General features: G+C 44.9%; 1 protein-coding gene across 3 annotated transcripts; it reads left to right on the plus strand.

Moving 5' to 3' along the window:
- Positions 1-115: 115 nt before the first annotated feature.
- DEAF1 (DEAF1 transcription factor) lies at positions 116-25,899 on the plus strand. 3 transcript variants are annotated; one of them, XM_069804344.1, is made up of 13 exons: positions 116-1,153; positions 2,213-2,310; positions 2,709-2,838; positions 3,696-3,842; positions 4,679-4,818; positions 5,545-5,610; positions 6,520-6,646; positions 8,474-8,602; positions 9,375-9,503; positions 14,030-14,280; positions 21,652-21,717; positions 23,524-23,613; positions 25,208-25,899. In XM_069804344.1, the coding sequence occupies exons 1-13, from the start codon at positions 841-843 to the stop codon at positions 25,310-25,312; spliced, it is 1,791 nt and encodes a 596-aa protein (XP_069660445.1). In that variant the 5' UTR covers positions 116-840; the 3' UTR covers positions 25,313-25,899. The 3 variants fall into 3 exon arrangements, with proteins under 3 accessions (XP_069660445.1, XP_069660446.1, XP_069660447.1); XM_069804345.1 differs by having other exon boundaries at positions 23,527-23,613; XM_069804346.1 differs by lacking the exons at positions 21,652-21,717; positions 23,524-23,613; positions 25,208-25,899 and adding an exon at positions 15,194-15,732.
- Positions 25,900-26,170: the final 271 nt, after the last annotated feature.

A 26,170-nucleotide genomic window follows, 5' to 3' on the forward strand; every position in this document is an offset into this window, starting at 1 on the left:
CCCCTCCCCCGCCGCCCGCCAGTCCTCCACCGTCCCGGCAGCCTGCGCGCCGCGACCGTTCGTCCGCGCGCGCCTGGGAGGAGCTCGCTGCCCCCCCCTCCTCCCCACTCCCCCCCCACCCCGCCCCCTCTGCCTTCGGGTGAGATCGGAGCGCTCGGCCCGGTTCGGTCGCTTTCGGGCGGATTCGGGCTCTGCCCGTTCGGGCGTCTCCGTTCGGGCCGGCGAAGGGGAATTCGGACGCGATCGGAGAGGACTCGGAACAGATCGGCTTTCCTCGCGCCCGCCTCACCCGCCTTCGGGCAGGATCGGAAAAGACTCGGGCGAGCTCGGGATTCTTCGACCCTCTGGGCCGGACCGCTCGGGGACTCGGCCCTGTTCGGGCGCGCTCGGCTTCCCCAGCCGATCTGTCAGGTATCGCTTCGGGCCGCGCTTCCACGGACTCGGCCGGGCTCGGCTGCGTCCTGCCTTGGGATTGGCCAGCCGGCAGGAAACGCGGGCCCCGCTCGTCGGGAACCATCGATCGCCTTCGGACGAGGCCTGGAAAGACTCGGGACACTTCGGGCACCATCGGAAGCGGTTCGGAAACGCTCGATTCCGCCCGGGGAACACCTTCGGAAGCGCTCGGGCGAGCTCGGCACCCCTCGGCCGCCCGCCGAAAAGCGCTCCAGTGACCTCGGAGGACCGGACCCCCCCCCCCCCCGCGGCCCCCTCCCTTCCCCCCCCCCCCGCGGGACCCTCCTCAGCGGCGGCGTTCGGGGCGGGGGGGGGAGGGGGGGCAGCGGCGGGCATTGGGGCCCGCTCGGGCGGGCTCGGCTCCCCCCCGCCCGCCGGCCGCCTCGGATGGAGGACGCCGACTCGGCGGCGAAACAGCTGGGCTTAGCGGAGGCGGCGGCAGCGGCGGCGGCGGCAGCCGCAGTGGCGGCTGCGGAAAGACCCGAACAGCAGCAGCAGCAGCAGCAGCCGTCGCCGCAGCGAGCGGCGGCCTCGGACTCAGACTCGGAGGCGGAGCCGGAGCCGGAGCCCGAGGAGGAGGAGGCGGCGGCGGCGGCGCAGGTGACTGCGGTGACGGTGATGGCGGCAGATGCCGAGCACATCGAGATGGGAACCGAACCCTTGCCGAGCGCCGACGAGGCCGCTGCCGCCGCCTTCGCAGGTCAGGGCGGGCGGAGTGCGCATGCGCAGCTCCCCTCAGCCCCCTCCCCCCCCCGTCGCCTCAGCCCGGCGGCAGCGTTTTCCCGCCCCGGCCGCTCTGCCCGGGGCTGACGGGGAAGCTCCTGCCCCGCAGTGAGAGTCCCTGCCCCTCGGCCCCACAGACACCTCTGGAGGTCGGGTCTGCCGGGGATGGAGCCGGCAGCCCCGGCCGTTGGTCCCCCCCTCCCGCTCCCTGCAGCGCTGCCGCCTGTCCGGCCTACACATGCAGTCATTTACCTCAGGGGGTGAGGTGAAGAAATGGCGGGTCCGAGCTGAGGCTCGAGTCACCCCCGCGCTCTTAGGAAATTACACGCTCCTCGCGTCCACACTACATAACGTAAAGTAAAATGAGCAAGAGATGCTTCTGTGCATCCAAAATTACTTTGACCCACTGTCCCGTGAACAAAGTGCCCTGAAATGTGCAGAATTTTGAAGGCAAGCTCCTATAGGCAGAGAATTTCAGAGCCCTTCGTACCTAGATGGGTATCTCCATGTGACGTTCAGTGTTGTTTTTTCACTCTTGCCCCGTGTGTGGTACTGCAAAACCTCTGATTTTAGCTATGCAGTCAGATATGCTACGCATCATAGAAACATTTGGCTGTAAGTTTGGACGGTTTTTAACCAGACCAAGCTTATAGGTAATGGCTCCCTAGAAATTAATATATGGCAGAGAGAGAGCCAGTTGTCCTCTTTATCTTGATGTTTGCCAGCCACCCCTCTTTTAATAAAAAACATCACAGTTTGAGGGTTTTTTTAGTACAGATGCAATATTCATTTTTCCCTTAGTTCATCCCATGCTGATAACTACTGTTACGGTCACAAGGAGGTTAAAGCACATTCAGCCCAAAGCTTAATAAAAATCAGTATGGTTGTGTTTATAACAACTTAAAGTCGTCATGTAAAATAAAATTAATTTTGAATGGGAAGAAGGAAATGCAATTATATTTTTTGATGTTTAGCTGTCTTAACAGGCTCTCTGGATACAGCAGAATGTTAACTCCATGTCTGGTTTACATTTCAGAAGTCACCACAGTGACAGTAGCCAATGTTGGTGCCTCCGCAGACAATGTTTTCACTACATCAGTGGCAAATGCAGCTTCAATTTCAGGACATGTGCTGGTAAGTCTGTTCTTTCATTTGAGGGCCTTAGCAAAGTCCCAGGTACTTTCTTAGTGTAAATGAAGAGCTCAGTTTGTGTTCGAGCTGTAGTAAGGTCAAAGGTATGTTTTCATTGCAGTATACAGGCTTTAAGCCACAAAATCATTAGCTGGGGGACATACAGTTTTTTCTTTATCACTTCAAGAGGTTTTTTACCTTTCCACCCCCATATACCCATTCTGTAATGGAACAGATGACCTAGAACATATAAGCTTTGAATTTGGTTGGCTGAAACCTCAAAAACCTTATAACTGCCATACCGATTGGTGTTTTAGGGTGCCTTTGAGAAGATTTGGGGGAACACTAAAATATGGTAGTATTTTAACTCAATCAATTCAAACTCTTTATTTCTTCTATAGTCTGGGAGAACGGCCCTCCAAATTGGGGACAGCTTGAATACTGAAAAAGCCACTCTCATTGTGGTTCACACAGACGGCAGCATTGTAGAAACCACAGGGTTGAAGGGGCCATCAGCACCTCTCACACCAGGTATAAGGCAATCTGTTTTTGAAGTGTCATTCTCCCGGAGGGGTTGCTTTTTCTCCATTTTAATTGTGTTGCTAGGATTAAAAAACATTATGTGAATAATATTATGCAGTTACCTTATAAAGATCATTTGTCCCCTCTTCACATGGTACTTCTTGTATTTCTTGGCAGTAGAAGAATACTTGCTTTTTCGGGTTTTTTTTGTCAGAAATATATTTCATTTTCTAATTCTTTGCCCTAACCCTTGCAAATAAGCTTCTTGAAAAATCTTGCCCTGCAGCTGGGCTGTCACATGCCTTTCTACACCCATCCCACCCCCAAAGGCAGATGGATCATTTTAATATCGATAATAAAAATATGAGTCTTCTAATTCTGCATGTGGGTTCTTTTTAAAGGGTCCTTGAATATAGTTTTATCTCCATTCAGGGCGCTTGCCGATATTTAAGCGTCACAATAGCTGGTGTCTTTATTGCTAAGGTTTTGTTCACGGCTGCTTGGCAGTTTCCTTTCTGCCCACAAGATGGCATGGCAAATCTTCAGCAGTCCAAAACACGTTACAGGATCGGCCTCAGGGAAGGGGAAGATCCAGCCAGCTGCTTACACCACTGCAGGTTACAACCTCAGCGCTTAATGCGCAGTTAGATCGTGTTGCCTAAGATGCAGTTTGCTTTATTTTCAGTCATTTTCAGAACGTTCAAGCTGAATTTTTTGTGGTGCACCGTGTAACTCACATTGCTGTGGAGAGGTGTCAGCTGCTTCAGTTAACCACTTGACGCTGTTGCCCTAGCCGAGCTGAGCGTGTGAAGGTATAGTCAGTGTGCTTTTTAGTTGCTGTCACCTTTCTTCTCTTTTTTTCAAAGGACCGCAATCTCCTCCTACCCCTTTAACATCCGTCCAAGAAAAAACTGGAACCAAGTATAACTGGGACCCGTCTGTGTATGAGAACGAGCTCCCGGTGAGATGCCGGAATATCAGTGGCATTCTCTATAAAAACAGACTCGGCTCAGGTAACAACAGCCTTCTTGGGTGAGGAAGTGTGACGGCTCCTTCTTCACTTGGTGCACTCTTCTTTTAATCAGGCTACTTTTGAGGGCCGATTGTAAGGAAAAAAAAGACAGTTTCCTAGCCAGCCTAGTCTCTTTCGATATTATTGTTCTTTTCTGTTTTGCTCTTTCTTCAGAGGCTTTCAAACTTTTTTTTTCTTAAATCTGTGAAGATACAGGCTGCTGTGCAGTGAGTCTCCCTGGTAGTAGGTGGACCTCTCTAACGTTCTTTTTGTCTCAGAAGTAGACCGGTGTTTCTATGAAGCTCTACAGAATCCCTGCTGGAACAGAAAATAGAGCGCTTGTCTCCTGATGGGACTCCTTAGCTGCCTTAGCCCCTCCTCTTCTCTTTTATCTCTGTGGGAAAACTGAAGAAGCAGCAGCAGAAATTGTCTGTCAGCAAGCCTGACTGCACAGCACAGTGCTTGCTTCATGGATAGACTGTTTTCTTCATGACCAGAAAGATTAGAAATTTAAGTGCAAATTAAGGAAGGGCTTAAATTCATGTTTATCCAAGAAAGACTTATCCTTCTTGTGGATGAGTAATTTTTTCTAGCCTTTTGATGCATTGGTGAGGCCCAAAGTCGGAGCTCTCCAAACGTGCACCGTCATTGTCACAGCCAAAATAATAAATGGGCATGGTTATCCTAGGGTGATGAGAAGTAGCAGATGGGCATATCTGGTGATTGCTATAGATTAACTGCTATTTTGTCCAGCAGTTTCAGTATTTACTTCTTTGGGAAAGTGGCAAGATGATTCTTAACCTTTGCTAACAATGTCTTTCTTCTGTTTTATTTCAGGAGGCCGTGGTAGGTGCATTAAGCAAGGGGACAACTGGTACAGCCCCACTGAATTTGAAGCTATGGCGGGACGAGCCAGCAGCAAAGACTGGAAGAGGAGCATCCGCTATGCTGGGAGGCCACTGCAGTGCCTTATTCACGTAAGGTTAAGTTTGCTTCCTCCTTTCTGCTGGAAGGGACAGGTGGAGTCTGGACAGAGTCTGCCCAGCGCTGCAGTCCAAGCCGTGCGTGCTGCCTCTGCAGAGTGATGTGTGATGGTGCCGTGGGGCAACTCGGAAGCAACATTTTGATTTGGTTGAGAATCAGTGATGTGAGAGGAATTTTTCTAGATGTGTTTTCAAATAGCATGATACAAATCTTGCTTATACTTGAAAAGGAATTTATATGCAGGATGAAGTCCAGCCTTGAGCTCTATCGCAGAAATTGAGACGTGAGCTCTCACCCATGATACTGTAATCCAATATCCCGATCTGCTTAATTCTGTTAGCCTGACAAACATATTCTTCACTTGCACCATTTACTGAGGATTGCTTTGGGTCCTTTACTTCCTGCAGTGTCCAGGAGTCTCATGGAGAATTTGGCATTGCCATTATGGTTGATTTCTGCTTGGGCAGAAAGTTTACAAAGTCTCAAATTCACATATTCTTGCCTTTTGTTTTGAAAATTGTTTGTTCTTCCTTCACTGTCTTCCCATCTGCTCACCCCGTCACCATGATGTAGAGGAGCTGGCCTCTCTGTTATTGCATAGAATCCCTAGGAGGGAATGGGTACGTCTCTTGGGAGCTGTCTGAATCTTTTAGCAGAATACAGTCGTGCTCTTGGTGGTTTTGGTGACTAATGCTGAACTAGTAATCTTCTAATTTCAGGATGGGATTTTAAATCCTCATGCTGCCTCTTGTACTTGTGCTGCCTGCTGTGATGACATGACTCTGGTGAGTTGTAGGTTTTATATCTGTTAGTTTACAAACAGTCAGTCAAGCTGCCACAGCCATTTGCGAGCAGGTCTTAAGTGTCCTAGAAATGTTCACGAGTACTGTAGTTGCAGCGTACTTTGTCCATGCTTCATAAAGAAAGGAGATAAGGAACGGCTAGCACTATTGCACAGCAGCCTCAGTAAAACTGTGAGATAGTTAATGCTTTTTTTCTTCTTTTTTTTCTTATCTAAAGAATGTATTTATGTAAAATGCCTTTTGGAGATGTCAAAGCTATTTGTGATTTTTTTACTCAAATTTCACAATTTTTTGAGCTGGAAAAATGTTTTTGTAAGGAAGTAATGTAATACTCTGTGTTGGATCTATATTTTCATATTAAACTGCTTGGGTTTTTTGGTTGGTTGGTTGGTTTGGGGTTTGGTTTGTTGTTTGTTTGTTTCAACAATGAGGTTAAAGTCCTGGAAGCCAGAAGTCTTTAGCTTGACTTGAAGTCATGTTTTGCATTTCTTTTCTGCTATGAACTGGATGATTTGCTTGTTTCCTAGACCTGAAAGTAACCATTTCCTGTCTTCTCCTCACTCTTGTTCTATTTTCTTCCACCACTTTGGCCGGCAGTCAATTATTTGACCAGTTCTGCTCCTTAAATAATAGTGGGAAGATGCTGAATCTGTACCTCTTCAGCTGGAGGGAGCTGAGCGTAACTTTTTTTTCACAGAGCTCTTTTGGTCTGGAGGAGTAGAAGCTTTTTGGTCAATTGTTGCAAACACACATCTTGTGTGGGAATACATGCTGTTTGACCTTAGCTGCATCTGGAAAGATGAGAAGTAAACCCAAAGTCCCCAAAGAGATGCCTCAGCTAATGCCTTTTCCTTTTTTCTTTCTCATTTTTTTGGTATGTGTTTTGCCTAGAGTGGTCCTGTACGACTCTTTGTACCATATAAAAGGCGGAAAAAAGAAAATGAAATGCCTGCAACTCCAGTGAAGAAGGATTGCCCCAAAAACATCACTCTGCTTCCTGCGACAGCTGCTACTACATGTAGGTTCTTTGGTAAAAATTGCTTACCTGTTTTGATGAAGAATTGCCACACTAGATGTTTTATGTCTATCAGTGGCCCCTTGGAACTAGCCAACTGAGGAAAATGTCTTATTTTTTTGCCACTTCCTTTTCACTGGATAGTTTTATTGGCTAAGCGTCTTTAGCTGTTTTCACTTCCTATTTTGTAGAAACTAGCACAGTGTTGCCACATTGCAACTGCAAGCTGAGTAGGAAAAAGTGCAACTCAAGACCTCCAGGAGACTCGGTTTTAAGCATCTTAACATCCTTTTGCAGTGAGCAGTAGGGTTCATATTTTGTTCTGAGAGAGGTCTGGATTATATTTCCCTCCTCTACCTGCTCTCTCAGCCTGGCATCGCAGGGGAAGTTGTGGAGTCCTGGCCTTGATCTGTAGTGGGTTTCAAGTAGGTTTTTCACAAATGACAATTGAGAAATTGCCTGCTGTTAAAATTAGGTTGAGGAGAAGGCTGGGCCTTCTCTGCTCTGCTGGAAATCTCCATGCCATCCCCTGAGCTTGATTTTTGTCCTTGAGAAGCTGGTGGGCGCTATGGAGTAACATTTGTGCTATTTCTTGAAATACATAGAAAAGTAGGCTCTAAGCAGCTGGAATGAAATCCAGAGCCTGAAAGTTTTTAATGAAAGAGGCAGAAGGTGATGCTTTCATCTGCAAATTCCTCTCTAACATTCAGGACATGCTTTGTTACTTACTGTTTTTGATCGTCAAACCATCTGTGTGAGGACAGAAATTAATTAGCAAGCTCATCCAGCTCACACGTTCCCATCACATTCATGTGTCCTCCTGCTCTCATCACACTAGCATCATCTGGATGGTAACATTACAAAGTGAATTGAGGAGGAAGCAACAGAAATCCAAAAAAAGAACAGCCAAAAGTAAGATTAGATTACCAGCAGCAGGAAGAGAAATACAAGGATTCTATAGAGTTCTGCGGGTTTTTTTATCCCTCAAAGAGGTTTAATCTTCATTGGTTAGTTAATGTGAGATACTGTGAGGTGGTATGTTTGCTCATGCTGGCATCGGGAGAGAGGAGGACCTCTTGTTTTGGTAGTAGCCACATATTTCACCAGACACGAATCTGTACCCTCAGTGTCTTAAAATTGAATTGTTGTTTGCGAAAAGAACCTTCTGGCTGAGCAGTGTGCCACAGTATCAGCCCATTACCAGTTAATGGCGCCAAATTAATGAATCCTATTTAAAAAAGGGTTTTAAATATTTTGGAGCCACTCAAGTATATTAATCCAAAAGGATTTTGTGACTTGTTCCTTGCATTGGCCAATCAATCTATCACTCTGTGTAGATAGACAGCTAAAATTGTCCAGCTAACCAAACTGTCATAGAATTAGTTGCAATCCACAGATTTTTTATGTTGATTTAAATAGTAAGAACCACCCTTGCTAAAGTCGTAATAAATTAGGATCAGCCAGAAACTGATGGGTTTTGTGGCCCCACTGAACCTTTATGGCAGGTGTTAAGTTATTGCTCATATAATAACTGAAAAGGTAGTGATTTGGGAGGCAGTATGTTGTAAGTGAACATTCTGGCCTCGTACACCCAGAGAATAAACAGAGGCCTGCAGGAGGGCAGCAGTGCCTTTGGAAGCCAAATGGGACTTTTATTCCCATTTCCAATTGTGTTGGTCATAGGCATGATCCAAACTTGGATTATCAAAGGCCATTTAATGATCTGTGAGTTCTCTGACATCAGATGATTCAGAACAGGGGTATCAACAGCTAAACAACCAAGGCCTCCGCGCTGAGTGTTAATTATGAAAGTACTTCTAATATTTCCAGTCACCGTGACTCCTTCTGGACAGATCACTACCTCCGGTGCTCTGACATTTGACCGTACATCGACAGTGGAAGCCACAGCAATTATCTCGGAAGGTCCGTCCCAGGGTGATGTTTTCACTGGAGCCACTGGTAAGAGTTCAGGTGTATGTCTGCTAGACATCTGTGAGAAGGAGGAAAAAAGGTTTGGACACCCGTTGCTATAGAAAGAAGCATTTTGAATGCTGCATGAAGGATTTCTTTCTCAAGAGCTTACAGAGAGGCTATGTGTAACCTGCTGTCCTTCCTTTGAAATGATTTCAGCAGCTTGAAATCTTACCAGGTGCACAAAAGAAGTTAGAAGTTTTGTCCAGATGTTGCAGCTGCTAATGTACAACCTCTGCTGATTCCTAGGGTTTTATGGTCATCTCTGCCATTTTTTTCACTCCTCCTTTGTCCTAGAATACTACCAAAAAAAAGAAAACTAGCCAAGTGTTGAAACTAAGTGAAAAGTGCTGAATAAATGCTGAAAAATGCCAGAATAAATCAAAATATAAATGCATGACATATTTTTCAGTTTTTTCCGTTTAATTCATACATGGGGTTGTGAGCTCTGCTGAGGGAACTGTCCTGCTCTGAGAACCGTAGTCTGGAGTCCTATGATTGTTGTAAATATATAGGTATGCAGGAGGGAAGCCAGCAGTAACCTTTGCCTTTAAAAGTTAAAGCAGAGAGAGACGAAATCAGTACAAGGTTGCCTTGCTTGCTAACTGTGTAAGATCATGCTACTGTTTCTCATTTGCAACCCCTGGAGTTATAGACTGTAGGACCTTGTATAAAAAGTAAAAAAAATATGGGTGAAAGAAGCATAAGAAATGCCTGACAGCTGTGTTATACAGTGATTCATAATGCTGTTCTTCTGCAGTTCAAGATACCAATGTCCAGCAGCCTTGCCGGGTGAATCACCCAGAACCTCACTATCCAAGTTACCAGGACAACTGTCAGATTTCACCTTTTCCTGAAGCTGCACTGCCAACATCTCATCCCAAAATTGGTATGTTTTATGTCCGTCATGTGAGGCACAGCTAGCAGTGCTTGAATTTACTCTCTTATCTTTTTTCTCAGCAAAGGTAAAGATTTAGGCAGAAAAATAAACTTTGCACTGTTTTGCTTACGAGTTTTGTGGTCATTAAGATTTGGGCAAGGAGATTTTCCACTCTGCAGAAAGTTTTTCACTCTGTTATTGAGAATTTTTATTTCTACCAGAGGAGGCTGTTGTGATCCTGCTTCCTAAATCATCTTGCAGTCCCCTGCCTTTCCTAATGCTTTTGTTTCAAGGCTTTTGTCACCGCTTGGGCACTGTGGCTAAACATTTATTTAGTTTTTGATCTGAGGAGACCATCCCCTTTAAAATTATGTCACAGAACGTTTTCTAAAAATTCCCACATCTCTTTGTGAATCCACTGATACATGCTGCAGGCAGTTTTGGGCAGGTTTGGTGTGCTGCTCTCACATCCAGTGTCAGTTTTCCATCCCTTAACACCGACATTTGTGCTGGAACGATAGGTGCTCGTTAAGAAGTGGCAGTGAGAGCCTGCCCTGCGGTGGTCAAATAGACTGGAGTAAAAAAAAAAAAAAGATGGTATGAAAAATGACAAATACAAATCAGCCCTTTAGTGTTTGATAGGACAGGTTAAACTGATTATCAAATATCTCTTCAAATGTAATTCTATTACATAAACTTAATGACCTTTCATTTGTAGAGCTGACTGATAAATTAAGTGAACTACGATGCTATTTGAGTGTTGCTGGTACTGATAGAAACGGGAAGTGTGGAAGAAACTGGAATTGCAGACTTGGAGTGTTGCTCTTGCTTTATGTGTTTTTATCGAGCCTGGACAAGAGATACAGCAGGGAGTACTCTGCCACTGGCTGGCAGATGGATTAGGCGATTTATAGGCCTTTTACTTCTCCAGTTTCTATGATTCTGTGAAGTTACTCTGATACTTACTGATCTCACTGACGCAGAGGAGCTATAAGACAGGCAAGTTGTGATCCCTGTTACTGTTCTCTCAGACATCAAGAAAAGAGCATGTAAACATGTTGTATTCCTTTGTGCAGTTTGAAGTCTTTCTTTTTTAAAGCCTGTGTTCTCCCCTCTGTATGACCTTTTATTTACTTATTCAGAGCAGCACAGTGCATTCCTGCTCTGTCCAGAATGAAATCTTGTTGTTGGTTTTAAGCCTTAGTCAGATCGTGATGTTACTAATTAAACATTGATTTTTTTTTCACCAGTGAATACTTTCTCTTGACTGATATACCTATGCTAAAATGAGGAATTGGAAGTAATTCCCATTAGATAAGTTATCAAATGCCATGCTGGGATAAATATTGTGCTGGAAATGTAGCAGTGAGAAAGGCTTTTCTGCAAACAGCTACTGATAAGAGACTGGTTTATCTCTTACCCATATCTAAGTGCAAATAGTTCTACACCAGTCATGTGCAATTGATTGAAATGACTATTTTAATTAAGGGCTGTTGAGTGTAAAATGTCCATTTACCTGTATGGTGAACTTGCAATGCTGTCAGAAAAGGTTGCACATCTAACACACAGGGATCTGCAGTACTGTGGGTTTTGAGACTTGATCTCTCTCTCCAAATCTGTGCTGGATTCTTTTAGCTTTTGCTGCTTGCATGAAAAACTACCAGATATGACTTGAAAAGGGTTAAGGTGTTAATACACTTAAGTTAGTTGCTGTCTTGGAAGATACTCAGTATTCAGTGCAGTCTTGCAAAAGTCTTGTTTATCTGCTGGTGCTTTACTAAGGAGAGGTTCACTGTGGGTGGAACTACTGGAATCGCAGCCTGATACAGGAAAGTGTGTTGGCCTGGTGCTGTTCAGGGCAGTATTTACAGCTGATTTTTTTCAGAACAGTATTTACAGTTGAATTTGAAGTACCATTTGAAGTGCAGTGAAGAAGAATTTTTTCCTGAATGGGGTGTCTACTGTTCTATGTCTTTAACTAGGCTTTGCAGTTTGCTATTCTGTGTCCCCATCCTTCAGTGAGAGAGGGTTGAGGCTTGTTTCTGCCTTGCATTTTGGAGCCACCTTAGACAGACCAGCATGCCAGTATCTGTAATGACATCCAAAACGGATTGTGGTGGGAGACTGATAATAAAGTCAACTAGAATAAAGTGCCTTTGAGACCTGTATGTTTTGGTTTGTTTTGTTCAAGAACTTCCCGCTTAGTACATTTCTTAACTCTGGTTTCAAGGAAAAGAATCTGACTCCAATAACGGCCCATTTTAATGAAAACAATGGTCAGTACCCAGCAGTGGCAGCTGTTTGCAGGGCACTCTCTCGTAATGCTGCAGATGCTCAAGGACAGTGTTAGTGCATTATTTTCGGTAGCATCAGCAGTGGGGGAGCTGGAGGACAAGCTGCCTGGCAGAGGCGCAAGAGGTGTTAAGGGTAATGCTTCTAAAAGGAAAGCACACACCGGCTGGATGCGAACGGGATTTAAATGGCTCAGTGCTTCTGAAGTTACATTCCCCAGCGCTTCTCTGAGGGCGGTAGCATCCATCACTTGGGATGGTCCTGCGTTTTTTAAATGAACGTGTCACTCACTATTTAAAAATCAAGGAAGCTAATTGGCTTTTGGTGCCTGGAATACTAACAGCTCTTCCTCTGATAATGCAGAACTATGCAGGAAGGAAGCGGTTTCTCAGCCTGCAGTACTTACTGCTTTTTTTGTGTGATGAATCATTCTGAAACTCCTACCTAAAGATGTGAGGAAAAATCCTGAAATAGACTATTAATAGATCTTCGGATGATAAGACTGCACAGTCCCAAAGTTGGTGGTGCCCTCTTTTTTTCTAGTAAACAATTTAGTGAGGAATTTAGAGGTCAGCTGTTGGTAGATATGAATGACTTGGACTTAATTCTATGGCAGATGGCGAGTATTTATTGCTAGAGTTAGAGTTAAATTTTGGAAAAGTAAGGCCGCTAAAGCCAGATAACATTTGTTCCTGGAAATGTTGCCTGTGGTGAGCTTATACTGTGTATTGTTAAGTTCCTGGATCGAGATTTAATTTCCTCACATTGTGGTCTCACAGTGTATATGCAAGCCTAGTGTTGTGAAAAGTAGATGTTTTAGTGACACAATAACTGTTCGTTTTTTGAAAAGTTTGCAAAGGTAAGGCTCAGACAGACGTTGGTTTTCTAGGACTTCAATTTTCTAACACAGGTTTTGGGAAAGGGAGGACTGCAGAGCCCCGATAATTGAGGGGGCTGGAGGTAAGTTCAAGAAGAGTGTGATTAGATTACCAGAATAGGAGTTTAGCTGTGTTCTGGTGGCTTCCTACAAACTGCAGTTACTGTTAAGGTTATGGTTAGGATATGAAAAAGTAAAGGCTGCAAAACCTCAGTAATTGGAGGGTTTTTTCTTCTTTTAATGGCCCTTGGAGTATGTTTAGAAGTTTTACTGGGCTTCCGTGTTGTATTTTGTTTCATACCTGTTGCACTCTAGTTTATGGAAGAGTGAAGAGTTGTAGTTAGGATTCTGGATGAAAGGGCCGTAGACAAGAAATTTCTTTCTTGAAAATGGTCCAACACGGTCAATGTAAAGCAAATGTCAGCAGATGTAGTGTCTGAAACTAAAGCTTCCATCTGGACTGTATACATTCACTCTCACCTTTGGGATTAGGCAAGGCGAGGTTTCAGAACTTGCAATGAGCATTGCTGTTCAGACTACCCAGGATATTTGAAACAGATACATATAGCTGTGAATACCTTTTGTTAAAATTTTTGGTGTTTCAGTGTGGTATGTGTGTGTTTTATGGCCACAGTTTGTTTTATGGGTAGGATCCAGGATGAAGGGGTCCGAAGAAATTACAGTTACTGAGGGGGTTTTTAAAGGGCTACCCAGCCGGAAAGTGCCTGTTTGTAATACATGTAATTTTGAGGTGATGATAAATGTCTTGGTTTTATTCCAGTCTTGGGCCAGGTTTATGGTTAAGATCAGAATTCAGGAAGTGCAGGGGAGTGTGGTGTGGAGGGGAGTGTGGTGTGGATCGGTGCCTGGTTTTTGTAGTTTTGCAGCCTCAGAATTGACACCTGTATAAGTGACATCAGGGTATTTCAGAAAAGTATTGGGTCATTGAATGACTTCTTATAACCTTACTTAGGCATAGTTAAGGGAAAACATTAAGTGGAACATTGTAATGATAGTGGAGTCCCTGGGAATGCTGCTTTCACTGCTTAATTGTGCTTATCTGCAAAAGTGCTAGGAGGTGTTAATTCCTTCCCGGAGTAAACAATAGGGTCAGGAGTACATGTTCTTCTGTCCTCTGGGTTTGAGAGTGCCCCAAGGGCTTGTTCTGCACAGGCCGATTCTGTGCACTTCGGGTCACAGAAGGTAGGTCTGTTTAGCAAAAACTCAGCTGGATTGGAAATGTTTGCAGACACTGTTTTAAAAAAAAGCAACCAAACAACACAACAAAAAAAAAAACCAAACCCCCACTTTATGGAAATGAAATGCCCTAATTCTATAAATTTTCTTTTTCTTTCTTTATATTCAGTGTTAACCTCGCTCCCTGCCCTGGCGGTGCCCCCCACAACCCCTACCAAAGCCATATCCCCTTCGGTGGTGAATGGGCTGGAAGTGACGGAACAACGGAGCTGGCTGTACTTGGAAGAGATGGTCAATTCATTGCTCAACACCGCCCAGCAGCTGAAGACTCTCATTGAACAAGCCAAACAGGCCAGCTCCTCCTTCCGTGAGGCTGCTGTCACACAAGCAAAAATTCAAGCTGATGTGGAGAGGAAAGAGGTAATTATGCCAGAGGAGGTGAGAAGACTCCGCCAAAGGCATCTTTTTGGCTGAGTGATGAACAGAGTAGTATCTCACTGGTTGTCACTGGCTGTAACAGTGGTAGCCCTTAGAAATTGTTTCCTCAATGTCTTGAGAGCAGTATTACCAAGAGAAATCTTTCCAAGTTACTCATATCATGGGGAAAGGAATAGAGTGCTCTGGGATTCCAAGAGCTGTGGGTAGCAGGCTAGTAATACAAACTGTTTGGTGTTATGAGTCCTGAGCTGTCCCATCAGCCATCCTTAAATTTCTGAGACGTGGGCACTGAATCCTGGTATAGGAAAGATGGTGAGCGTTCGGCCGTGCGGTGGCTGCTTTCTTTATGTCAAGTGAGCGGGGTCATCAAAGAGGCTTTCGATGGCCCGAAGAGGCAGAGGGATAAAAAGAACAGCAAGCCATAGAGTTTATGGGGAAGATAAGCAGTAAAATTTAGAAGTGTCTTGCTGGGCATTGTGCAAGCAAAGCTGATCTCGCATGAGTCCTGTGGTAAGGCTGCAAGGCCGGCTGGCTTTACAGGAGTATTGGCTTGTACCCAGTGGCCCTTTTCTCCTCTGTAAGGGATTATCTACAAGGACTGCCCTGTTCTCCCTGCTTTTCTTCTCTTTAATTGATGCATGGTAGGGACCCTGGATTCTTCTTAACACCAGCTCATGCATGCACCCTGAATCTGGCTCCATGCACTGCTGAATGCGTTCCCCTTCTCCCCCAGATCCACAGCTGCTGGTGTGGACTTGAGGGAGAGAGGTGGGGGGCAATGTTCTGTGAAACTGGTGTCATTGTCATTAGCTGATGAACTCCCTTCCTGTATACCACACTATCTGCTGTTGCCATCGGCGTTATTGCTAACGTCAGCTTTCCACTGAATTCATAGGCACGAGTGTGCAGCAAGAGACCTTGAAGAAATGTGTGTGGGAAGACTTTGCTGAGAACTGAGAACCCCTATGACAGTCCTTGCAGCGTCTTTGATATTCTTTGCCACGTTGTCTCTGCTAAACTCTTCTGTACGCTGCATCCTTGATGTGCAGGTGTGTGATACGTTGAGAGTCTAATTCTTCCCTGCCTTCCGCCTGGGCAGAATGGGTATTCATGCTGCTGTCCAGGTTTGGGCCGTCTGCTGCTAAAAAGCTGTGTAGAGCATGGGATACCGAAAACTTGGAAGCTTTGACACAGTTTAGAGATGAACATCTGACTTTGTTTAACTTCTCTTTCTGCTCTTTTTCCAATTTATGTGCTGTCTTCCCTTCTGTTTATCCTTACAGTGGTTTATGGAATGGTTGTTCAGAGTCCATTCCCCTCACCCTCTGATCCACATCCAGCTCACTTCAGTGTAATTCTAGTTTCTTCTTGCCCCGGGAATGGGGGTTAAATTCACTCCTGTGTATTTATTAAAGTGCTGACTTTACAAGGCAAGGATGAGCACGTGTTTGTTTCCAGAGGATGTCCCTTTCCCACTAACTACCAAATCCCCAGTTACACAACTCGTGTGTCTTACCATTCTTACTGTGTAATGGGTACCTCAACAGTTTTTGTATTTTGATAAAAACACTTGCTTATGGTGCTATTTTTTAAATATCCAAATAACAGTTCTCAAGCCAGCTGCTGTGTGCTAGCTTCTGGAACCATCTGGATGATACTGCAGATAGCTATTTCTGAATTCCTTCTAGTGAATTCCATTTTTGGAAAAAACTCTGGGTTTCTGGGTACAGGGCTGGCATTGGGAGCAATTACAATAAATGTCAAATAATTGGCTGTCTGCTTTTGTGTTGGTCAAAGGTGCTTTTCTGATTTCATGAATGTTTTCCTGATTTGTAATGCAAGTCTCTTTTCCACTCTGAGTATGCATGTGGTCAAACTGCTTTTTTTGACAGTTAAGGTATGTGAGAGGGAGAAAGAGGTGTCTTCCTACCTTGGTGGTTGTTGATTTTTGCTGGATGAATTTAATACAAAGGAAATAGGTGCTTCATCACTACTTTGTGTTTGTTACACTGACAGAACTTCCAAGGGCTAACAAACTGGGGGAACCTTCTCACCACCTCCTCCATTTGCACGAGTGGAGACAGTGAATGCAGCAGTGTGGATGCTTCTCTGTAGGAGAGCCACCAATTTGCAGAATTTCTGTGCAGCAGTATGTTCCTAGGTATTTAGAAGTGAAAGGTTGTGTCATTGTATCAGAGCTGCAGAGCAAAGGCTGTACAACAGATTAAATTATAATAGAGCTGTAGACTCAGCAATTCCTGGAAGAGTGACTTAATACATAGCAGGATTAAAGAAATCTCTTGGGAGCAGGCTGGTTCCCAACTGGATACACAAACTTCATTGCCATGACTGTAACTAATACATATCTTTAGTTTTCACAGCGGTGCAGAGCTATTCCCACAGTTCAGTGTCCCAGCTCTTGAGGATGTTGAGTTCAAGCACTTTTGATCTTGTAACTGTTTGTATCCCTGACCATATCCCTCTGTCACCCCTGTGAAAGAGGGAGATGGCCTCTGCCTTCCGACAGAAGAGCAAGACAGGGCACTTGGGACAGCACTGTCTTTACCTGCCCTTCAGAGGAAGGCTGAAGTGGCGCCAAGTTTAAGCAGAGTAGAGAAGCGGCAAGAACAGCAAACACGTAAGAAAACTAACTTGTATGCTAGTTTTGTTTCAGTCTTCGTAGACAGCAGTAAATTAAGCATGAAGAATTTTTAAGCACAGCTTACATGCTTTGTTGTATACTGCAAATCATTTACTATATTGTGTTTCACTTATTATAATTATTTAATGAGCTTTGGAATTCATTAAATATCGCAGAAGAGCCAGTCTGCTCCCATATAGCGGCAGTTTGGTTGACTTGGCTTTAAATACCAGAAGTTGTACTCTATACTGAGCAGTGGTAAGTGCTTGTGGAACTTGCAGAGCTCTGAACTGTGAAAGGCAGGCTTTTGCTCTGAGTTTTTTTTCAGCAGGGGAGGCGTTTGTGCTGCCTGTACGCTTACGTTCTTATCTGTGAAGTCAAAGAGCGGACATCACTGTTCATTTTGGTCACGCTTGCTAATGGTATTATCCAGGACTATTCAAAGGAGTCTTAGGAGTACTTTATTCCTCTCGTTTATATTGTTTTGAAGGTGGAAATGCCAACATCAGAGAGGAACTGTGGCAGGAGGGGCATCTGCTAATGTAGCAAGGGAGAACCATAAAAAATTATAAGTGCAGCATAAATTAGAAGCATCTACAGTCATTTTTCTTCCTTAAGATGGCATGTCTAATCTGAATTTTGCAGGAGGATTGGATCCCTAATTGCAGTTCCAAACACATGGCAATACCTAGATAGAGAGTCCTCAAAAGCAACTGGGGGGCTGAATTGGGAAGTGCTGAGCATTTAGACATCAGGCTGTACAGTAGCGGAATATCAATGCCTGTCTTCATAGGCCATTAGAGAAAATATGGAAAAATACACTTGTCTTCCATTCTGTCACCCCTCTGACATAGGGGATTTTTTCACTCTGCCTCCCTACTAGTACGGTTACAGCCAGGTAATGCCCTGTGTCAGGGTCTGGTGACATCCTTAGCTGTTCTGAAGAAACTATAGGTCAGATTCAAAGTGCTGGAGCTAAAGGCTTCACCAACAGAGCTTTCTTGCACATAATTTTGTAATTTGGAAGTCCTCACATGCACTCTGTTGCTATCTTTGTCCTTTTTAATTTCTGTACATTTGTTTAAGGATCGTGGTTTGCTAGGCAAATTTCAAGACTGAGGATCTCTTCTAAATTTTGTTTCCGTCTTTGCCACAAGTTATTTAGATGCCCCTGGGTAAGTCCTTGGCCTTTCTGGGCCTCAGAGCCTGCTCTTTAAAACAAGGAAAACACTTCCTTCACAGAGGGCTTGCATACCAGTTTGCAAAGGGGTGGGATCGCTGGGTAAAAAGCTGTGTAAAAAAAGTATTAATCTTGTAAGTCGTGGGAATAAGGGCAATTTGTAAACCCAAAATCTACAATTCCAGCATTTATGAAAATGTCTCCTTTGCAATAATTTCTTTTGAAACAAAATTGTTCTAGAGTCTAAGAAAGTAGTTAAAAATACTTTTCCTGTTGCATATGCTGTCTGCAGTATATACATGTGCCTGTTGATGATGAGAACTCCTCAGTTAATAAGCAGAGCTGTCACAGAGTTAGTTCCAGACACGAAGCTGACTGTTTAAGAAACGATGATGGCCATAAGCCTTGTGCTTTCCGTGTGTAAACAATAGGCACATATGCACCTGGTGCTCAGCCTGCGCACGGCTTTATATTGGCAAATGCCAAATGTAAGTTACATTTATGTTACTTAGAAGTCTTCGGGAATGACATTCTGAAAGAAAAGCAAACCATAAACCCTCCAGCTCAGTGTTTATATTAACTTCTAGAATACGTCATGCTTATTGCAAAAAATGAAAATATCGAAATATTTGTAAGCTTTTTCTGAATGGCAGCATTTTGCATGGGGATTCATTATATACAACTGCTCTGTCAGAACTCCATGCAGCTGTTAAGAAAAAAGTTCTCCACCATCGTTATTAATTAGCTTGTGACTGTATCTGATCCTTTGGTTACTATCGGAACATTGGGTTTACTGCATTTTTTGATTTAGGGAAAAACATTTAGGAAGAGAGTGAGTGGGGCAACAAAGGCTCAGTGTCTCTTGCAAGAGATATTTGACAATTTGCAGGACTGGCCCAAAAGGAATGGATTAAAGAAAGTGCTTTACACAGAGGTCTGTGTGCTTTGGCAATGTAATTTTTTTGAGTGTGCATTAAGCCATCGTTTATATCAGCTAAACTTTAGGAGGGGGACAATACATGAACTCACCAAATTCTGTGCCAGAAGACATTGCTGGAAGATAATAAAGATATTCAGGAAATGTGTTAAACAGTTTTTCTGTATAAATTTAAAAGAATCAAGTGTTGAAATCTGACGTGTTTTAATTGAAATAGCCCTCTGTGTAATGCAGTGATGCCTTCAGAGCCCAGCCCGTTTGAAAACAAGGTGGAAGATTAAATCAGCTAACAGCTGGACCATCTGAATTCTTTTTTAGAAAGATTAAAACAATTCACGGCTGGAGAGTATGAAATTAACCTAAAAAGGGTCGGCATTTAAGAAATGTAGCTCTACTAAGCAAATAATGGCTTGTGTACTCCAAAGTAGCAGTGAAAACAGTTGAGAATTAGAGGTTACCAGTCTTCTGCAGCTGTTTTGTGAGAGATCTGGATGTGTCTGGCTTGGTCCTCTCTCTTATCACACTTTTTCCTTCTCCATAGTTTCTGTATGGCTTGAATTCTTCACACCATGGTCTGTGCAGAGCCAGAGGACTCGCTATGGGGATAGATAAAAAGGAGGCAGGAGGGGGTTTAAATGCGTGGTTTCCATCAGCAGGTTTCGGGGTCTGAGAGCAGAGGTGGAGGAGCTGCTGTGGCTCAGACAAGGACGGTGGTGGCTGGACTTCCTCTTGATGTCTTTCTCATTGGCAATCTCCCTGGGGAACAGGAGTAGCCACACTTGCAGAGGATGAAGTGGAGTCTGGTGGTGGGAAGGGTTTTAATTCTGGAGCTGCAGCACTTTCTCAGAACTGGAATTCAGTGTGTTCAGCCCTGGCACTGTCTCTGTACAGGCTGTTGCAGAGGGAACGGTGCTAGCAGGGATTTTGTGTGCAGAGGTTTTCAAACTGGCTTGAAATGCCATCTCACCGCATGTTTTGGCATCTGTATTTCCGCTTTCTTCACTAAAAAGAAGTTCAGAAACATTATGCAGTCTTCCTGGGCCAGTACTCTTAACATGGGTCATTTGTCTTTCACTTAACGGTGGAAGCCTCGTTTTAACCTTTCCTGAAGAATCTGCAGTTTCCTGCCAGCCCAGTTCCCTGCCTGTGTGTGGGGTGGCACAGGGCAGAGGCTGCGGCACGAGGCGTGGAGTCCCAGCTTCTCCAGGGCCAGTGCTCACTGATGTTAGTGATTCTCTCAAGAATCAAGGTCATTTTCTTCCTGAGACACAGCAGGACTGATTCTTAGGCCAGAGGCCACATCTCAAGCTTACCAGTATATTCCCTGTCTTCACAAGAATGCTTATGGCTTGGACACAATTTTGGTTTTCAAAGCAGTAATTTTGAAATTTCCATACACGTGATGCACACTTTGCCTGTGCAGTACTGGAAGCACTGGGGATGCTGTGCATGTGTCCTGTCTTGCTAATTAGCCTGGTCTTGCCTATTTGTCAAACAATGGCAGAACCCAATCACATCCCTTGCAGTCTACAGCAAGAGGTTTCCCTGCCGCCTCCTCCATCTTCCTAGAGTTTTTAATTTGAATTTGTGTCATGGTAATATAAAGGTTTTGAAGGTTGTGATTTCACAGGAGAATAAATACTGTGATGTCAGGTCATAGAGACACTTATAAATTAAGCCTTTAATCTCCTTATATGTTGGGTCGTGCTCCTGGATAAACCTGCTTTGCCTGAAGGTGGGGCTTCGGCTTTTTTCTTACTTTTTAACTGTTCCTAATAAATTTAAATCAGGGTTAGCACATAATCAAATTGGGATTGGTTTTGAATTCCTTTGGTTTAGGACTCCAGTCTCAGCAGCATTGGCTGCTGAGCGTGGCAAGGCAATAGGTGGAGCAGCACCTAGTTGGACTTGAACTGGTTTGAAGTAAATCTGCAACACACCCCAAGTGTGCTTTAAAAGTCACCTCCAGAGGACTGATTAATTAAAAAACTGTTTGAAAGCCCTTTTATGCTTCTATTAAAAGCAGGAATAATGGTTATGTTTGATGCTGTTTCTAAAGTCTTGCATGTGTTAATTTTGTCTGGGTTTTTTTCCTCATCCATTCTGTTGGGCTAAGCCCATCCCTACAGACTCTTTTGTCTGTTAGTGGATTAGGATCACTGGACTCGACCCAAAATTTGGCCCAAGAAGATGACACTTGGCCCTATTACCTTGGCATTTTCCTCATGTTTCCTGTGCTAACTTTTTAGGCTCTCATGTGTTTGGGGTGCAGTTCCCTCGTGGCAATTAAGCCACCTGTTTTAAGAAGGAGTGCTTGGCTGGATGGAGTGGGGAAAGTGAGGTTTGAGTAAATGCTGTGCTTAACTGGCAGTTTGTCACCTCAGGCTGTTTTCTCACAGACTTCTTCATCTGTCTCCACATAAGGGCATAGTATCCCTCTCTTGTAAGGGCAGAGTGAGGTTCCTCTTCAACTGCAGTTTTGGGCTTGCCAGAAGCAAGCTCAGTGACAGGACCCTCCATACAGAGCACCCTTTTCAACCCCTCACGTCATACTCTGGCTGTGAAATGACAAGTCTGGTGTATTTTTCCTTGCAGCAATATCAGAACCAGTTATTTCAACAAACAGAAGATGTGGATGGGAAAACAGAAATCATCATCAAGGTAAGCTGGGGATGTCTCATATTTTATGAGGAGTCCTTTGTTCTTTGTCTTGTTCCATTTAAAGATGCAAAGTTTTTTGTCATTGCTACAGAAGTCATGTATTCTGTATCTGGCCTTGCCTTCTAGCAGAGATCTGAGCTGATCTAGCAGGACTAATGCTCTGTTTGAGCAGTGTCCCCTTTCCCAAGCCTTCCAGGTTTTCACAATCCTTTATCATCATCTGGCCAGGTTAATCAGTCATCTCACTCACCTCTGAGTAATGGTATTGCAGCTGTAATGGATGGCTGTCGTTGAGGTGTGATAGGAAGGAAACTCTCCTCCTTTTTGTCCTGTGAGCTGGTTTTCAAAACTGCATGGTTCCCTCTGGCTTTCGGAATAGGAGCATGAGCTGAGTTAGTTCAGGAGCCATGATATAAGCCCTTACAGGTGTATGTGTTATTCAGTAGTCTCTCTATGATCTCCAGGTACAAGTGCACACTCTGTGTATTTTCAACATTTTCCAATACCGTACAGGTTATGAACAGCCTCAATCCAGTATCCCTTTGGGACAGGGTTTGCAAGTCCCAAAGAGCAGCTTTAAGCCCCTTTTTGTGGCCTGAATCCCCGGCTGCACATCAGGAATACAAATATAGGTCAGTCACACCAATTGTTAATTGTAGGTACATGGGTAAGATGTGAGCAGATGGTGTGATGTACTCGGTGTTAAGCAGGGTGCTGATTGTTAGGTTGGTTGTGCTCAAAAGAGAGAAGGAGCTGTTGGAACTAAAAACACCTGCAATACTTTCACAGCCGAGAAATGCTTCGTGTCACAGCCTCACACTGCTGCTCTGACGTGCTAATGATTTGTCAGTAATTTAATGAGTTGGAAACAGAATGCTCTGTGAAGTGCTTATTTTTGTGGTAGTTCAATGATATTTCCACCTAAATATACAGGTTACGTTAATTGATGTCACTGATACAAGATTAAAGCGACAGACACAAAAACATCTTTTAAAATCAGGTGTGATTTTTCATCTGTGTATCCTATCTCGCCTTACTTCTAGGTTTAAGTCCTTGCTCCTGTTACAGCCTTCTTAATTTTACTCCTCTGTCTTCTGTTTCCCTGTTGGGACACCACTTATGTAGTCGTGCTGTTGACTGGCAAAGGAACCAGCCTGCTCAGCCCATAGGAGCAGATCCCTTTTTCCTCTCAAAGAACAGGGGAAGATTAAACTGAAGGGTCCCATCCTTATGCCTACTCCTGTTGTCCTTCCTCAGACCCTCTCTCAGAGATACGCAGGATTATAAACCAAACAAAACCACCAACCAAATCTGCCTTTAAAACTTTCAATTTGAGAGAAACTCAGAGCTTGGGTGTCGGTGGCCTGTGCATAGCCTGTACATGGCTGTTTGGAACACACCTGCCCTTGGTTAAGACTGACTCCTGCTGAAGCCTGCAGTAACCTGGCTGTGGCTGATGAGATACGTGGAGGGAGGCATCTCTCTGGTATTGTGGACAGATTTCCATGACCACTCGGTCTCACCCACGGTTTTGAAGGGCTTCCTGCCCACCAGAAGGGAAAACAGGTGCATTTCATTTTCCAAAGTGATCCCTGCTAACATGGTGAGGAGAGTGGGTCTCTGAAAGCATGTCCAGAAGCCACGGGGCCTGTTTGTTTTGTGTTTGTGTGTTGAGGATATATTGGGAAGTGGGGGCTCTGCCACTGCTCCCGCATCATGTTGTATTAATTACAGCACCTGTATTACACTTCAGTGATCTCCCTGTTGTTATCTCTGACGTGGTTGCTTTGCCATCCATTTTCACAGCAGTCCTGTGTCAACTGTGGTCGTGAGGCAACAAACGAGTGCACAGGATGCCACAAAGTCAACTACTGCTCCACTTTCTGCCAGCGCAAGGTATAAGCTTGTTTGTGAGTTGCAGATTCAGTTGTCTGGAGAGGATTGTGTGACCCTGGGGAGAGCCAGACGGCTCTGCCGGCTACCTGATGGGTGTAAGCACAGCGAGAGGAACGGGCGGCAGAACTTGCTGTGTCATACAGGCAGGCAGAGCACAAGCCTTGCATGGGTCGGCAGCCCCAGCACCCCCAGCCCACCCTGCCCATTGGATCTCTGAGCAAGACTGCAGTGATGGGCAGGTCTGCAGGTCAGGTTCTGGATCAAATGGGTAGGGAAGGTCCCAAGATTTGCACGCACCTTCTCAGAGGTGATCTAAAAATCAGAGTAACGCCAGAAGTGAGGGTGTGGACACCTCGTTGTGTGAGCTGTGGGGACCAGCTAGCTGGGAGCACTTTCACAACCCTTCCCTGCTGCTTCCTGGTAAGCCGAACGCTCCTCAGTACCTGTGCTCCTGCTGTGTCACTGAGGACACCGTTCTCTTACTCTTTACATTATTTGTGATGCTACAGATGATACAGTGGGACAAACTGTAAGATTTTGAACATGGGAGGTGGAAACAGGTATGAGGAAGTACGGTGGAGGAAGCTGCTGTGCTTCATGTTTTGCACAGGTTCCTTACAAAGACCCTTGGCACCCCGCTTTAGAGGAAAGGATAATGTAGTTTAGCCAGGGTTACAGTTCTGCAGGCTGTCCAAGTTCAGTCTGAATCAGCTGAGGCTGGGTGTATTGAGTAGCTGAAGAATTTTGACTGTTTCCTTTTGCCTGTAACGAAGTGTAACGGTGGCCAAGTTCCCTGTCTGCATAGCAGAAAGATTAAAAATCCAAAGAAGGAAGAAATGCTCCTTGCAGAAAACTTACATAGTCTACCTGCCCCCTCTCCGGGCGTCTCATGGACAGTAATGCCACCCTGTTGTCCTCATTACAAAGTGCATTGGGAAATGGCACCAAGTGGTCACCTTTTGTCCTCCTCCTAGACAGCTTGTCACTTCCCAGGGGACATCTGCCATGCCTGTAGCTGGTGCTCCACACTGTAATAGGGTGGGAGAGTTTGAAGTGCTTGTCAGGAACAGATTTCCTGAGATTCCTCCTGTATTTGTGAGCTGTGATGTGCGACCTCTGGGTCAAGGAAGCTAGAGGAGTATTTTGTTAGTTCAGACTGGAAGTTAAAGTCAGTCAGTCTTGGGAGGAACTGTATTCCTCTCCTCTGCCATTGCTGAACTAAGACCCCTTGTATGGCGCTGTTCTTCAGGAGTGGTAGCTTGTAATGAGCCTTCAGGAGAGGGTTTAAGTCAAGGTTTTGACTCTGCTTTAGTAACATTTCCATGACCTAACTGACATTGATGTCCTGTTTTGGTTTTTGGGTTGAGAAGCCAGCATTCTGCTTAGCTTGATTCCACCTCTAATACTGACCCAGTGTGTGGTTCCTTTCCTGTCTGTCATTAGTCTTGTTTGGCCGAGCAGTAGAGTCCTGCTGTGCTGGAGAAAGCGCTTCTCAAATAGGGCTTCTGTTGGGGCCCAGTGTCCTTTTGCAGGCTGCGCACTTTCCAAGGGCTCTTTTCTCTTCATGGCCTTTCCCTCTGCTCTTCCCTCGCAGGACTGGAAGGACCACCAGCATATCTGCGGCCAGTCAGCCACAGTGACGGTGCAAGCTGACGAGGTGCACGTCGCGGACAGCGTAATGGAGAAGGTCACCGTCTGAGCACACCTACCTCTTGAACCGTTCATGAACATGGTGGTGCGGCCGGCTGGATCGGCAACCCGACGTGAACGGTCTGTCCTTTACAAACCACACTCTTCTCACTAGCAAACTCATTTTTGAAAGACTTTTTGATACTGTGACAGCATTTGCCTACTCCCGGTCCTCTTCCAAAACTTTGAATAATACAGAGACTGTGAAAAACCAAACCCCACCTAACTGCAGCCTAGCAGCTGGGAGCCACCTTTGGCCTAAGGAAGCTTTGACTTTGCCAGACTGGAACCTCCACCGTGTGGATTGCAGCAATCTCATCATCTCTCTTGAGATGGATCTAATGCCATGAGATTTGCCAGTGTTTCCTTCTCCCCATGCCTCCCTACCTCTTGTTTGAAAACAGGAACGAACCTTCATTTGGTTTATTTAATTGCCTTGAAAAGGTTAGTACAAGTTCTTAGTTTGCCATTGGAAGGACTTTTTTTTTTTTCCTGTGTTCCCTCTGTGCTGGGCAAATTTGGAACACATTGGAGCTTCTGCACTTGAATATAAGTGAAAAATAACATGTTGTTAAATAAAATGCGGTGAAAGCATGAGCATGCCTGGCTGTACTATTTAATTCCCATGGCAGCACTTTAACGTACTGATAAATGCAGCAAGTGGCTGCGGCTGGGCTGTCGCGAGTTGGTGCAGCTACAACGCAGCTGCGGTTACACACGCGTGTCTTTACGCTCTGTCTCCGCCGGAGGCCGGCTGGGACGCGTGTTTGTTCAGCAGGGGAAGCGCGGTCTCATCACGTGGTGTGCCTCGGCTGTAGCTCGTAGTGCCCATCTGGCCAAAATCAGATCTGATCAAACCCAAAGTGAG

Source organism: Haliaeetus albicilla, chromosome 16, assembly GCF_947461875.1.
Source record: "Haliaeetus albicilla chromosome 16, bHalAlb1.1, whole genome shotgun sequence".
NCBI lineage: Eukaryota > Metazoa > Chordata > Aves > Accipitriformes > Accipitridae > Haliaeetus > Haliaeetus albicilla.

What these genes read in the sequence shown, in the direction of transcription:
- DEAF1 (XM_069804344.1), top strand. Translation starts at nt 841, where the DNA reads ATGGAGGACGCCGACTCGGCGGCGAAACAGCTGGGCTTAGCGGAGGCG. An exon ending in ATCAGCACCTCTCACACCAG is followed by an intron (nt 2,839 to 3,695) that starts GTATAAGGCAAT and finishes TTTTTTTCAAAG; the next exon opens with GACCGCAATCTCCTCCTACC. An exon ending in AAACAGAAATCATCATCAAG is followed by an intron (nt 21,718 to 23,523) that starts GTAAGCTGGGGA and finishes CCATTTTCACAG; the next exon opens with CAGTCCTGTGTCAACTGTGG.